The following is a 13,536-nucleotide window of genomic DNA, read 5'->3' as shown; positions in this document are numbered from 1 at the left end:
CCTTGGAATGAAAATTCTCAGGACCACCGATGGAATAACTTTGACACAATCTCATTACATTGAGAAAGTGCTCAAAAGGTTTAATGCGTTTGACAAATCGCCTGTAAAAACCCCATTAGAACTCAACGTTCACATGAAGAAGAACATGGGTGAACCTGTTGCACAGGAAGAATATGCAAGAATCATTGGGTGCCTTATGTATATTACAAATTGCACTCGACCTGATCTTGCATGCCATGTGAACAAATTGAGTCACTATACAAGCAATCCAAGCAAAGAACATTGGAAAGCACTTGAGAGAGTTTTGAGATACTTAAAGTATACTCTAAATTTTGGAATACACTACACGAGATATCCCCCGGTACTTGAAGGGTACTGTGATGCTAACTGGATATCCGACGCGAAAGACTCGTTATCAACGAGTGGTTACGTGTTCACTATAGGGGGAGGAGCAATCTCGTGGAGGTCTACAAAACAGACATGTATTGCTAGATCCACCATGGAATCAGAATTCATCGCTTTAGACAAAGCAGGTGAAGAAGCCGAATGGCTACGAAACTTTTTGGAAGATATTCCATGTTGGTCAAAACCCGTGCCGCCCGTCATGATAAACTGCGACAACCAAGCAGCTATTGGGAGGCGAAAAGTGGGTTGTACAACGGTAAGTCTCGACACATACGTCGACGACATAATACCGTAAGACATTTGATCGAAAGTGGAGTTATCTCAATTGACTATATAAAGTCAATAGATAATTTGGCCGATCCGCTCACCAAAGCTTTGAATCGAGATCAAATGTATAAACTGCTAGAGGGAATGGGTGTAAAATCCACAAAATAAGGATGATTATAGTGGTAACCCAACCATGATGACTGGAGATCCCAAGAACGTGGTTCAATGGGAAAACTAAGCTATAAGATTCCAAGTAGAACACTCAACTACTTGCATTCCCTAGAGAGCAACTGAGTGTTGAAACCTGCTTAGTGGTAAGGTTAAGTCCTTGACTTTTAATGATTCCTAAACACCTCAGGGAGGTTGAGTATAGCAGGATACTCGGAAAAGAATCACCTATATAAGTGAGATGTGGGGGCCGCATCGACCTAACACTTATGAATCCAAAGAGCTGTCCAAGGCCCGCAAAGGACAAAAACGTGAGAACGAAATGAGGTTGAGGCGTTAGTGTGTTAATACTGTTGTCTCGGTATACACGAAGGAGAAATGGTTCAAAGACATCAAGTTCTACCAATTCACCAGTATATCCGATAGTATTAACTAAGGATGGTTCAAGGCCGCAAACCACCTATTCTAATGCACTAAGGTCTCTTGAGAACAGAGCTTGTGTCTGCATTTGCATTTGGCTATTTCCACTCATGTGGGGGATTGTTGGAAATTGGTTGTGAGTAACCAATGTTTAATAATTTTTCGAGTACCAAAAACATTTAATTTAGCAGAATTAAATGGGACATGATCGATCTACGTTCCGAGTAGATGATCGTAGTATATTTATTTACTCAAAACCGATTTCCGGTGAGTGAGAAATAATTATTTAAAGTTGGGTACTTGAAACATGGAGTTGTGGGAAAAGATAAGCATTAAAGAAGAATTTATGATTATCCCACATTGTTTTGTGGATGATAATTAAGACATTATATAAGTTATTACATCAGTGCATGTAATAAAACTGTGTGCACAAATGATGGGTTGCAAAGCCCATACGCGCGCGCCGCCGCTGCCTGCCCGGCCTCGGTCCCCGACCTCGGCCGTGGACTTGGATCTTGGCAATTGGTTCTTGGGCTGGTCTTTGGGCCTACCCTTAGTTCCCAAAGGACCAACGATTTCTCGGTCCAAAGAACGAAGCCCAATCGTTTGGGCCCACACGTGCACAAGGGGCTCGACCCGACGGGAGGACCCGTTGGTCTCCCAACTAGAAGCTTCCACACCTCCATAACTCGCGTCATTATTGGACGTGAGAGAGTTACAACGTAACTGCCGCTATTACTGCCGTCATTATTGGACGGGAGGATGTTACAACGTAACTGCAACGTAACTGCCGTCATTATTGGACGGGTGGGGGTTACTTGGTAACTGCCGTCATTATTAGACGGGATCCTCCATAAGTGGACTGTGCCTATAAATAGGACATCCACTCCATGCATCCATACACCTGAAATTCATCACAAGCAACATCACTCTGAAACTCTGCATACTGCATCGTTGAAGTTCTGTTCTCGCCTCATTCCAGTTCGCCGGAGCTCGTTGGTCTGCGGTGCTGCTACCTACGAGACGAAGCTGTTTCATCTTTGGGGACGACACGCCAAACCGAGAGCACTACCGGGGCGTATCTCGTCTTGCGGACAGAGGACTCTCCTCGACTCGGCTGTCTTTCCTGGTTTATTAGATTGTAATTTCAATACAGTTTTTCCCTTATATTCTCATCTCCTACATTTCTGTGTTACATTGTACTACGCCCGCAAGCTTATATTCCAACATAATCTTTGTAGCTTGATATGAATAGGATGCATTACTTGAAGCTAGGCAATTGCTTCTTCATGTACCACCGAATTAACTTATGCTCATCATATTATTGGATAGTATGAATACAATTGCATCCTATTAATTAATTCAATATAGAAAAAACACCATTTACCATCTTGATTGCTTGAAATGAATACGAAGTAATACTGTGTGAATCATTCTGATTGGGAATGTGAATGTTATTATCAGAATTTTACTAATTCCATATCAGGCATTGCAAAATTGAGGTTCATAAGAGTGTCAATATAAAATTAACCATATGATGAATCTGATGACTATGATGACTTTGACAAGAGTGTCAATGGAAAATACACACATCATCCAGAAAATGAAATAAAATAATTCACGCCAACCATGAAATTTATTCATTCACACAATAAACTAAAATCCAAAATTTTATTACGTGTAATGTCTATGCCAAACCCATCACTAAACCACATTTTCTTTCCCCACGCATTGAAATGTTGGTCCTCACACGAGGACAATTCTGCAAATATTCAGCTTCATATTCACCAGTGGCGCACACAATCTGCACACGATTAGAAAGCATAATTAACTGGTGAATTTTACAGCCCTATAAATAACATTACAGTAGCCACGCAAATTCATGTCCACAAACATAATATTCACACACAATTTGAAAATATTCATTTAGTATCCACATAAATGTAAATTGTTTCATACACCTGTGCATTCGATTGGTTACCAACATCAACACTCTTTGATGCATGAACACCATGAGCATGTTGTTTAATGCAAATGAAACAAACACAACCAAAAAAGAAAATGAAAAACCACATGTCATTAGTTGGTGATTCATAAATAGACCTAACTCTATGAATATATTTATGAAACTCAACATAAAACACAAAAATAAAAACAAAAATTCATTCAATATACCTTTGCACTTGACCGTACGTGCTCCCCCACCAGCAATCACAGATCTATCAACCACAACACCCTGATATGGAATTAGTAAAATACTATATTAGAACAATCTCTAATGACTTTAAAATTAATACAATAATGATTTTTTAAGAAACGAAAAATAATCTCTACTAAATTTCATGTAATATGTGATAAAAATTCACAACAATATAATATAAAATATCATCGGTCCCATATCAAATCCCATGAAATTCAATGAACGCTCATATCAAATCTCACCGGTCCGACTAGCCTTAGTTCGTGCCATCGCCGGGGGTTGATATGCCCGAAAATAGTATCGGATTTAAGTTTTCGCCGCTTCAACTATTTCGTCGCCTCCCTTTCTTTTTCCTTCAAAATTGTAAAGAGAGGGTGAATCGATTCCTAGGGCTTAACTTGATTTAGGTAGATGCATCAAATTGCACTGCTGATTCGTATCCCAAGTTTTAAGCTATTTTTCGATTTGAATCCGACAATTAGAGACCACCAAAAAATAGTACACACACCAATTCCTTTTAAATCCAGTCTTCGTTCACACCCCCAAAAAATGCAGAAACCTTGGAAGCCTATTGAAGAACGAAAAACAAGAAATCCTATGAAATACAATGAAATTACCCGTCCAACCAAACTTGGTTCATGCCATCGTCGGTAGTTCGAAAACAGTATCGCAATCATCGAAAATATGCGTCGAATCGTCAAAATTCACCGCCTCAACTCTTTCCGGCTTTCCCTTTCTTTTTTTCTAAAAAAATTGAGGGGATAGTGAATTTGTTTTGGGTATATGCATTAAATTCCACCGGTGCATCATATCCCAATATTTTAGCATTTTTTTGTGAGATTCTTTCTTATTAATTCATGCAATACTCGGTTGATATCCATAGCATGTAGTGTCAATCAAATCAAATCTTCCCAGTGAAATAAATTAGGCGTCCATCTCGGAATGAATCTGGTTGGCCATTTGGAAAGTAAATAGATGATTCCAGATATACCCTCAGCCGTGTTTTGAGTGTGAATTAGTTTGTTAAATAAAATGAATCTGTTGATATATTATAATTTTGATCTCAGCCGTTAATTATATAAAGATCTAAGGTTCAAAAATGTTCTTAATTTATATCTTAAGGGAAGTTTGTGGAATAACCACTCCCTATATATATATATATATATATATATATATATATATATATATATTTGGTAGGGTTAATATAAAAACCCCTGTTAAGATGAAAACTAGGAACCAATTTAAAGCCATTGATTTAAATAAAATAGAGGGCTGAGATTAAACTACAGATGCACAATTTTGATTGCATAGATGCACAGTTTCAATTGCATAGATGCACAATTTCGATTTGCTTGAGTATTTTGCATTGTTGGTTTCAATTGCATAAATTGCATATTTTTTAAGTGCACAGTAAAATATAATAGATGCACAGTTTCTTTTGTTGACTAAATCCTAACCATTAGATCTAATATTTAAAAGGTCAAGATTAGGTTCCTAGTTCTCATTTTAACAGATGTTTTTATTAGAACCTCTTCCTATATATATATATATATATATATGGAGAGGTTCAAATAAGAACCACTAATAAAATAAGAACGGAGAACCATTTTAAGCCATTCGATCATCAAGATCTACGGTGGATGCATCATCTTGGTGGATGGATGCAGGTGCTGGGTTCGAATCCTGAAGGGAGCAAAAAAATTATTTTTTTCGGATGCATTAAATTTAATAGCGGATGCATTAATTTGTATAGCAGATGCAGTAATTTTATTGGTTCTTATGTTCTCACGATAATTGTGGTTCTCACTATAACCGCACCCTATATATATATATATATATATATATATATTCTCGTTTATTTAAGGTCTGAACGTGGTGAACCACGCAAGTGATTATAAGTGACGATAAGGAAAGAGCAAGGACGAAAGGTAGGCATATTTTCTAACCCTAATATGCGGGCCTTGCAAACCCTCTTATGTGGGTTAAAGATAAAATCTTGTATACGTTATTATTATTATTATCAATAATCCTCTATATTGGTGAAAAATTATTGTTAAACCGTTGACTTGCCATGATTTGTGTTGATGAGTATATGGTACCCGCTACTATGATGATACGATCGGCCTTGAACTACGTGAGCCGACGGGCTACTAGTTAAGGTTTGTGCATAGGGGTGTGATCGTGAGCCGTTGTCATGCATCGGCCGGTCACAGGGATTGAGAGGGTGGCCACCTTATATTTCCCATGGTTATTATGATTCCATCTTTAAGATGATGATGTTGGGTAGCAAAATGGTACATATGCTGTGAGTTAAATGGATATCTTGAATCGTGAAATATATGTTTATTGATTATTATTATTTGGTTATTTGCAAAAATGGCGAACATGTGATTCTTTTCCTAAAATAATATCATGTGTTCAGCTACTGCCAGGCAAGTTCAACATATAGCTCTAATTGAGCACCTTTCAAATTATTTTCGGCACGTGTCTACCGAGTAATAATTTCATTACTCAGCCCTGCATGTATTTCTAAATGTGCAGGTTGAATGGCGATGGAGGGGAGAGTGCTCTATATGCGTGGCACAAGTTACACTCGGAACTTTAAAATTACTTCTATTGTGTGTTTTAAATTCTATTTTATTACAAATGGTAAAATCGATGCTCTCGCTTGTGAGGGTATTCGTATTGTGTCTCGATTGGACCTCACGGATTATTCGTCTCCATACGAGTAATCTGACTACGCTTTGGTTGTGTGTGTATAATTTGAACTCCGATGTCTACTGCTTCTTTATGATAGTTTGTGCAATAAGGGCATAAGCCCAATGTGAGAAATTCTAACGTTGGACTATAATTGCTTAGTATTTTATTTGCAAGATGTTCCTTGAATGAGTCTTTCTATCTATAATATTAAGTTATTATCGACTGAATTTATAAAGATATCAAAGTCCTGTGAATAAATCGGTCCTTGGTGTAATATTTGCGTGATGATTTATCCACGCTATCACGAGCCTTAAGTGGGGGGGGGGTGACAATATCACTCACATATTATATAGGTCTCAGATTCAAATCCCCCAAGCACCTTTTTCTTGTATTTTGGTTTTTTTTTAAATCATCTTCGAAATGTTTTTTTTTTTAATATTGGAAAAAAATATATAAATGAAAACAAATCTAGGATTATTTTGAAGGGAATCTCTAAATTAGTAGAGACAAATAAAATTAACATAAAATTTGAAAAATAAAAAATAATAATAAAAAAACAAAATATATGTGGAAACAAATTTCGGATTATTTTAGGAGAATCTCTAAATTAGTGGAATCAAATCTAGGATTATTTTTTGGAGAATGAGAATCTCGAAATTTGTGGAAACAAATTTAGGATTATTTTAGGAGAATATCTAAATTAGTGGAAACAAATCTGTAACACCCCGATTTTTTTATAAACTTTGCAATCCAAAATTTAAAGACTAATAGATAAAAATAAAACTTCTTGACTATTAAAATTTAAACTAATTTAGAAATCAATTTGCCAAAACTAAAGTAGTATCATAAAAATAAAATAAAACTTAATAAGTTCAACTAAAAAGTTCAATGCAAAAACTCTATCCCTAGTCATTCTCCACTTCCATGGTCACCTCGACTCTGGAACTGCAAAACTGAAAAGATAAGGGGTGAGCATATTGAAAATATACTCAGTGAGAAACCATGCAAATATTCACATACGCTTAAACATGCAAATAATTCACATTATCATACATATATACTGATAATCTGATGGGCGAACTGAGAGCCCCTGAACATGTATTTCAATATGGCTAAATTTCTGAACATGTATTTCTACATGGCTGAACATGTATTTCAACATGGCTGATTTTCTGAACATGTATTTCTACATGGCTGAACATGTATTTCTACATGGCTGAGCAAGTATAATCAAACATGAAATAAGAGCATATAAAAACATACATGAATATAACCACAAGCATATAATCCCTCACCTTAATGTCGTAGACAATAAAGTTCCGTAATGGAAAACTTAAATGCACCGCACCGAAAGGGACGAAGACAGATAACAACAGAAACTGAAAGATGAGAACTGTCGAAAAAATATTTCTTGCGTGTGATTTCTAGGGTTTGAAAATTGATCTCATATTTATACTAGTCTTTAAAGAGTTCTATTTCTAATAGGAAACAAAAATAATACTAATACTAATACTAATACTAATACTAATACTAATACTAATACTAATAATAATAATAATAATAATAATAATAATAATAATAATAATAATAATAATAATAATAATAATAATAATAATAATAATAATAATAATAATAATAATAATAATAATAGTCTAGATAAAATTAATGGTGCATATCTATATGTATCATGTAATTATTTTAAAAAAATAAGCTATACAAGAAAATACTATTAATTAAACTTATAAAATAAATCTAAATTATCGGGGTGTTACAACCTACCCCGCTTAAAATAATTTCGTCCTCGAAATTCTAATCATGATTCTTGTGTCATCATAACTTGCTCTATCATAAGCGATCTTACAGGCACATTAACCTCTATTTTATCAAAACTTATCGTACCTTTTTTTTTAAGGTTTTTCCGTCTCGTCTTGTTGTCCCATATAGAATAATCGTCCGTTTCCTCGCCTTTCGGGTTCCGTCCCTCTCTTGTCTGGACAAAATGTTGCTTTATGCCCCGGTTTGCGGCAAAAATAACAAACTCCCTTTCGATATAAGCATTCTCCGGTGTGATACTTGTTGCACTCAGAACATTGTGGATAGGATCGTGGCGTTGCCTCGTTGAGTTTGTCGTCCATTCTCTCCTTCTTATTTTGCACATCTCTTTTTCCATCATTTGGATCCTCCCATTTCCTCTTTTCACTCCTAACCATATCCTTACGTGGTAGTTTATCCACTTCCAAACCCGCCTCCACTTCTTGCGCTCGTCTCACGGCCAAAGCATAATCCACAATTCCTTGTGCCGCCAATATTCCTCGGATTTCTGGTCGTAGTCCCCTTAAGAACCTATCCGCCTTTTGGTCATTGGTGTTGACTAGGCGTGTGGCGTAGCGTGAAAATTGGTTGAACTTCCTTTCGTAGTCAGTGATGGACAGCTCTCCTTGTTTGAGATCCAAGAATTCGGCCTCCTTTTGATTGCGGTAGGAGCGTGGAAAGTATTGGTTGGTCACAATCTCCTTGAACCTATTCCATGTCAACCCTTGTCGCGCTTGCTCAGTCATGGATCTCTTAAAGGACTCCCACCAATGGCTAGCATCCTCGCATAATTGAAAGACAGCACATGAAACTTTGTGGGCATCGGTGCACTCGATATGTTCAAAGATTCTCTCCAGCTCTCTTATCCATTCCTCCATTGCTAGGGGTCCGCTCCTCCCGTCAAATCTTGGTGGATTATAACGTCGGAACTGCTCTACGACTACGCTTGTGTTATTGCGTTGTGGGTTTTGCGCACCTTGAGCTTGTTGTTGAAAGAATCCTTGCATTGCGGCGATAAATTCTTGCATCATGTTTTGTTGATCGGTAGGGCTCTACGGGGCGGCATGGTTCTCACTTAATCAAGAAGACAAACACATTCAATTTCTAAGTGAAACCTAAATTCTTTTAAATCGCAAATTCTTGCTTAATCTTTCATGTTCTTCTTGCAATTTCCTAATTCGTGCGTGTAAAGTAACTTCGGGTCTAGTATTGGTTTGACGTGTACATGTCATCTAAACAATTTACAATTACAACTATTTCTAATAGAGCTAAACATAATAGTACTAGAATATAAAAGCATCATAAATAAAATATGTCATCTAAAACATCATATTTGCCATATACTTGAACAATTTGAACACATACCTTGAAGTGGAGTCGATGCAGCGCATGAGTTTCGAATGACTAGGCTCGCTTAAAATTTTGAAAGCTAATTTTCTTTTAAACACGAGTCTACAGAAATGTAGACCCGCTCTGATACCACTATGTAACACCCCGATTTTTTTATAAACTTTGCAATCCAAAATTTAAAGACTAATAGATAAAAATAAAACTTCTTGACTATTAAAATTTAAACTAATTTAGAAATCAATTTGCCAAAACTAAAGTAGTATCATAAAAATAAAATAAAACTTAATAAGTTCAACTAAAAAGTTCAATGCAAAAACTCTATCCCTAGTCATTCTCCACTTCCATGGCCACCTCGACTCTGGAACTGCAAAACTGAAAAGATAAGGGGTGAGCATATTGAAAATATACTCAGTGAGAAACCATGCAAATATTCACATACGCTTAAACATGCAAATAATTCACATTATCATACATATATACTGATAATCTGATGGGGGAACTGAGAGCCCCTGAACATGTATTTCAACATGGCTAAATTTCTGAACATGTATTTCTACATGGCTGAACATGTATTTCAACCTGGCTGATTTTCTGAACATGTATTTCTACATGGCTGAACATGTATTTCAACATGGCTGATTTTCTGAACATGTATTTCTACATGGCTGAACATGTATTTCTACATGGCTGAGCAAGTATAATCAAACATGAAATAAGGGCATATAAAAACATACATGAATATAACCACAAGCATATAATCCCTCACCTTAATGTCGTAGACAATAAAGTTCCGGAATGGAAAACTTAAATGCACCGCACCGAAAGGGACGAAGACAGATAACAACAGAAACTGAAAGATGAGAACTGTCGAAAAAATATTTCTTGCGTGTGATTTCTAGGGTTTGAAAATTGATCTCATATTTATACTAGTCTTTAAAGAGTTCTAGTTCTAATAGGAAACAAAAATAATACTAATACTAATACTAATACTAATAATAATAATAATAATAATAATAATAATAATAATAATAATAATAATAATAATAATAATAATAATAATAATAATAATAATAATAATAATAATAATAATAATAATAATAATAATAATAATAATAATAATAATAATAATAATAATAATAATAATAATAATAATAATAATAATAATAATAATAATAATAGTCTAGATAAAATTAATGGTGCATATCTATATGTATCATGTAATTATTTTAAAAAAATAAGCTATACAAGAAAATACTATTAATTAAACTTATAAAATAAATCTAAATTATCGGGGTGTTACAAAATCTATGATTATTTTTAGAAGAATCACCAAATTAGTGGAAAAATAACATAAGTTTTGAAAAAAAAATTAAAAAAATCTTCAGAAAAAACTAAAATAATTTTTTAATATAAAAAAACTAAATTTCAGAAAAAAAATATTATTTTTGTTAGAGTCAATGTTGACTCCGACAATGTTGGGACCAATGTTGATAACATATGTGTTTTCAATGTTGGGTGGAATGTTGATAACATTCATGGTGTCAACATTTCTGGGTTTTCAACCAACATTCCGGAGTCTGCCTTGACTCCATACTTTGACTCTCCATTGGTAATTGTATATATTTAATCTTTACCTTCCTTTCACGTTTTATTATTATTTGGTTGTGGAATAAATGTTTTATGCTTGTTGACCACGTTTTTAATAAGTGAAAAGGTGGTTTATCATGGTCCAAAGTAGTGGGCTGTTAGTTCCTATTTTTCAGGACCCATGATCTCTCAACCAACATTCCAGACTGGTCGACTGGCAGTTTTCGGAGGTGGATTGCGGCGGTTATAGTAAGCTTCTGGAAGTGGGAAGTGGAGGAAACTAACCACGACATGAAGGTCTATAAAAGCAGCAAGAAGCCTCATTCATCCTTACGTTTTAGAAGTGCAAAATCAGAGACTTAACATTCACTCACAACCATCTCGTCATTTTCCTGCTGCAAACGTGTCACCGGTTCTTCAAGGATTGCTTTGACGAAGTAGACTTAGGCAGCCAATCTGTAAAGTCTATCTTTGTATCGACGGGAAGTCGAGGGCAAGAGTTGAAGTGCAAGGCCATTGGAGCGTAGCAGGTTGTTTGCTTTGTCCGATTAACTTTTGTTATTCGGCTGTTTTGGATTCTATGTTGTATCAACATTGTAGTACTGAAAGTAGATAGGTTGGTTTATCTTAGGCAGTCATTCTGTAGAGATAGATCTCCAAGAAGATCCAAATATGTACTTTGTATTGTTGATTCAACATAGTGATTTTAGCCTTGAGGCACTCACGGGTTATTTATAATCCGTGAAAAAAGTATTCCTGTGTGTTATTTATTTCCGCTGCATGTTGATAGTAATGTTAGTAACATTCGGTTGATAACATTGCATTCAACATTACTCTTTTCTTTACACAGTTTTACTTTGTTGGTAATTTGGGGCACTAAACTCTTTCAATTGGCATCAAGAGCAGGTTCTTGACGTACTAAGAATCGATTCCTGTGTGCAAAATTACCATTTATGGATTTGTCAAGTGTGTCGGCTCGACCTCCTACTCTTGATAGTGGTGGGAAGAACTACAACTTGTGGAAAACTAGGATGAAAATCTATATCAAATCTATTGATGAACGTGCCTGGGTGGCTGTGTTGGATGGGTGGACTCCACCGCGTACCACTGATGAAAATGGAGTTACTTCTCTCACACCCGAGAGTAAATGGTCTGCTGATGAAAGACTCATTTCTAATCACAACTCCAGAGCCTTAAATGCTATCTTTATCTCTGTTGATGTTCCTGCCTTTCGCATGATTTCTAATTGCACGGAAGCTCGAGATGCTTGGCTCATTTTGCAGGAACAATGTGGAGGATCAGCCAGTGTTAGAGCAACAAAAATGCGAATGTTGACCACCAAATTTGAGATTTTGAGAATGCGCGATGATGAGACTTTCTCTGCATACTATGAAAAACTTTGTGAGATCTCAAATAAAGCTGTTGGACTTGGTGAACCTATTAGCAACGAAAGATTGGTCAGTAAGATACTGAGATCTCTGCCTGAAAGGTATAACATGAAAATCTCTTCAATTGAAGAAACTGCTGATGTTGCTACTTTGCGTGTTGGGGATCTGGTCAGTAAGTTGTTAACTTTTGAGATGAATCTCGAACAGCAAAAGGCTGATCATGTGTCCAAAAGTGTGGCTTTTCGTGTTGAAAAGATTCCTGAAAACACTGAAATTACTAACTTGTCTGAGTGTACAGATGTTGATCCCGAGGAGGAAGATGATGTTAATCTTGCTATGTTGGTTAAAAATTTTAACAACATGCTGAAATCCTTTAAGAAAGGAAAATCCAAAAATGGTTTTAGGAAACCTTCTGGGATGTCTGCTGGATCTTCATCCAACATCACCAATGTTAAGAAGAATGTTGGAACAACATCTAAAGTAAGAAGTGTTGATCACATTCAGTGCAGGGGCTGTCAAGGGATGGGTCACTATGCAAATGAGTGTCCCACAGTTGCAAGAAAAAGGCATTCTGGTCTTACTGCAACTCTTAGTGATGACTCAGATTCTGAGGAGGAAAAAGTTCTCCTTATGGCTACAGTTGATGAAGAGCATTTGCAGAAAGAAGACATGATTGGAGCCCTTGAAAATCTTGATGATGAAATGATTTTTTCAGATAGTTTTTCTGAATCTGGAACTCTAAGTGTTGATGACAATATTTCCAGATCCGACTGTGGTGTTGATCTGATTGATGTGTCTGACAATATGAATGTTGATGATGATGTTGCCAACACTGACGTGAACATCTCTTCTGAAAATAATCAGTTTGATGTGATTTTTAACAATGATGTTTTTGACATGGACACTGATGTTCAGGAGATTGATGGGATGAAGATCCCCACTAACACAACGAACTGGTATGAAATTACTATTCTTGATGATTTCAACTCTAGTATACCGGATTTTTGTTGTGTTGCAGCCTTGGAAGAACAGGGGAGTGATCCACTGAAAGAGATGGAGAATTTTAAAGATCTCTATGAGATTGTTGATTCTCAATGTCGGGAGTTGAGAAATGACATCTGTATGTTGGTTGATGAAAACCAAAATCTCAAAGGGCAAATTACAAGGCTTGAAAGGATGCTCTCTCAACGTGATGTTGAACTTGATATACTCCGAGGTAAAGTTTGTGATTCTGAAAGG

The 13,536-nt window shown here is 35.9% G+C and overlaps 1 protein-coding gene and 1 long non-coding RNA gene across 2 annotated transcripts; both read right to left on the bottom strand.

Annotated features, from left to right (window-relative positions):
* Positions 1 to 2,886: 2,886 nt before the first annotated feature.
* On the bottom strand, positions 2,887 to 4,311 carry LOC130996161 (uncharacterized). Its single transcript, XR_009092418.1, has 3 exons — positions 3,703 to 4,311; positions 3,436 to 3,496; positions 2,887 to 3,064 (listed from the first exon to the last, which is right to left on the bottom strand). It is a non-coding gene; the product is annotated as an uncharacterized LOC130996161 (long non-coding RNA).
* A 3,756-nt stretch (positions 4,312 to 8,067) lies between these two features.
* On the bottom strand, positions 8,068 to 8,850 carry LOC130994153 (uncharacterized). The gene has a single exon (XM_057919183.1). It carries the CDS (start codon positions 8,848 to 8,850, stop codon positions 8,068 to 8,070), a length of 783 nt encoding a protein of 260 aa, XP_057775166.1.
* Between the last annotated feature and the right edge of the window lie 4,686 nt (positions 8,851 to 13,536).

This window comes from Salvia miltiorrhiza, chromosome 7, assembly GCF_028751815.1.
Source record: "Salvia miltiorrhiza cultivar Shanhuang (shh) chromosome 7, IMPLAD_Smil_shh, whole genome shotgun sequence".
NCBI classification, from domain to species: domain Eukaryota; kingdom Viridiplantae; phylum Streptophyta; class Magnoliopsida; order Lamiales; family Lamiaceae; genus Salvia; species Salvia miltiorrhiza.
This window is presented reverse-complemented; position numbering and strand designations above follow the sequence as displayed.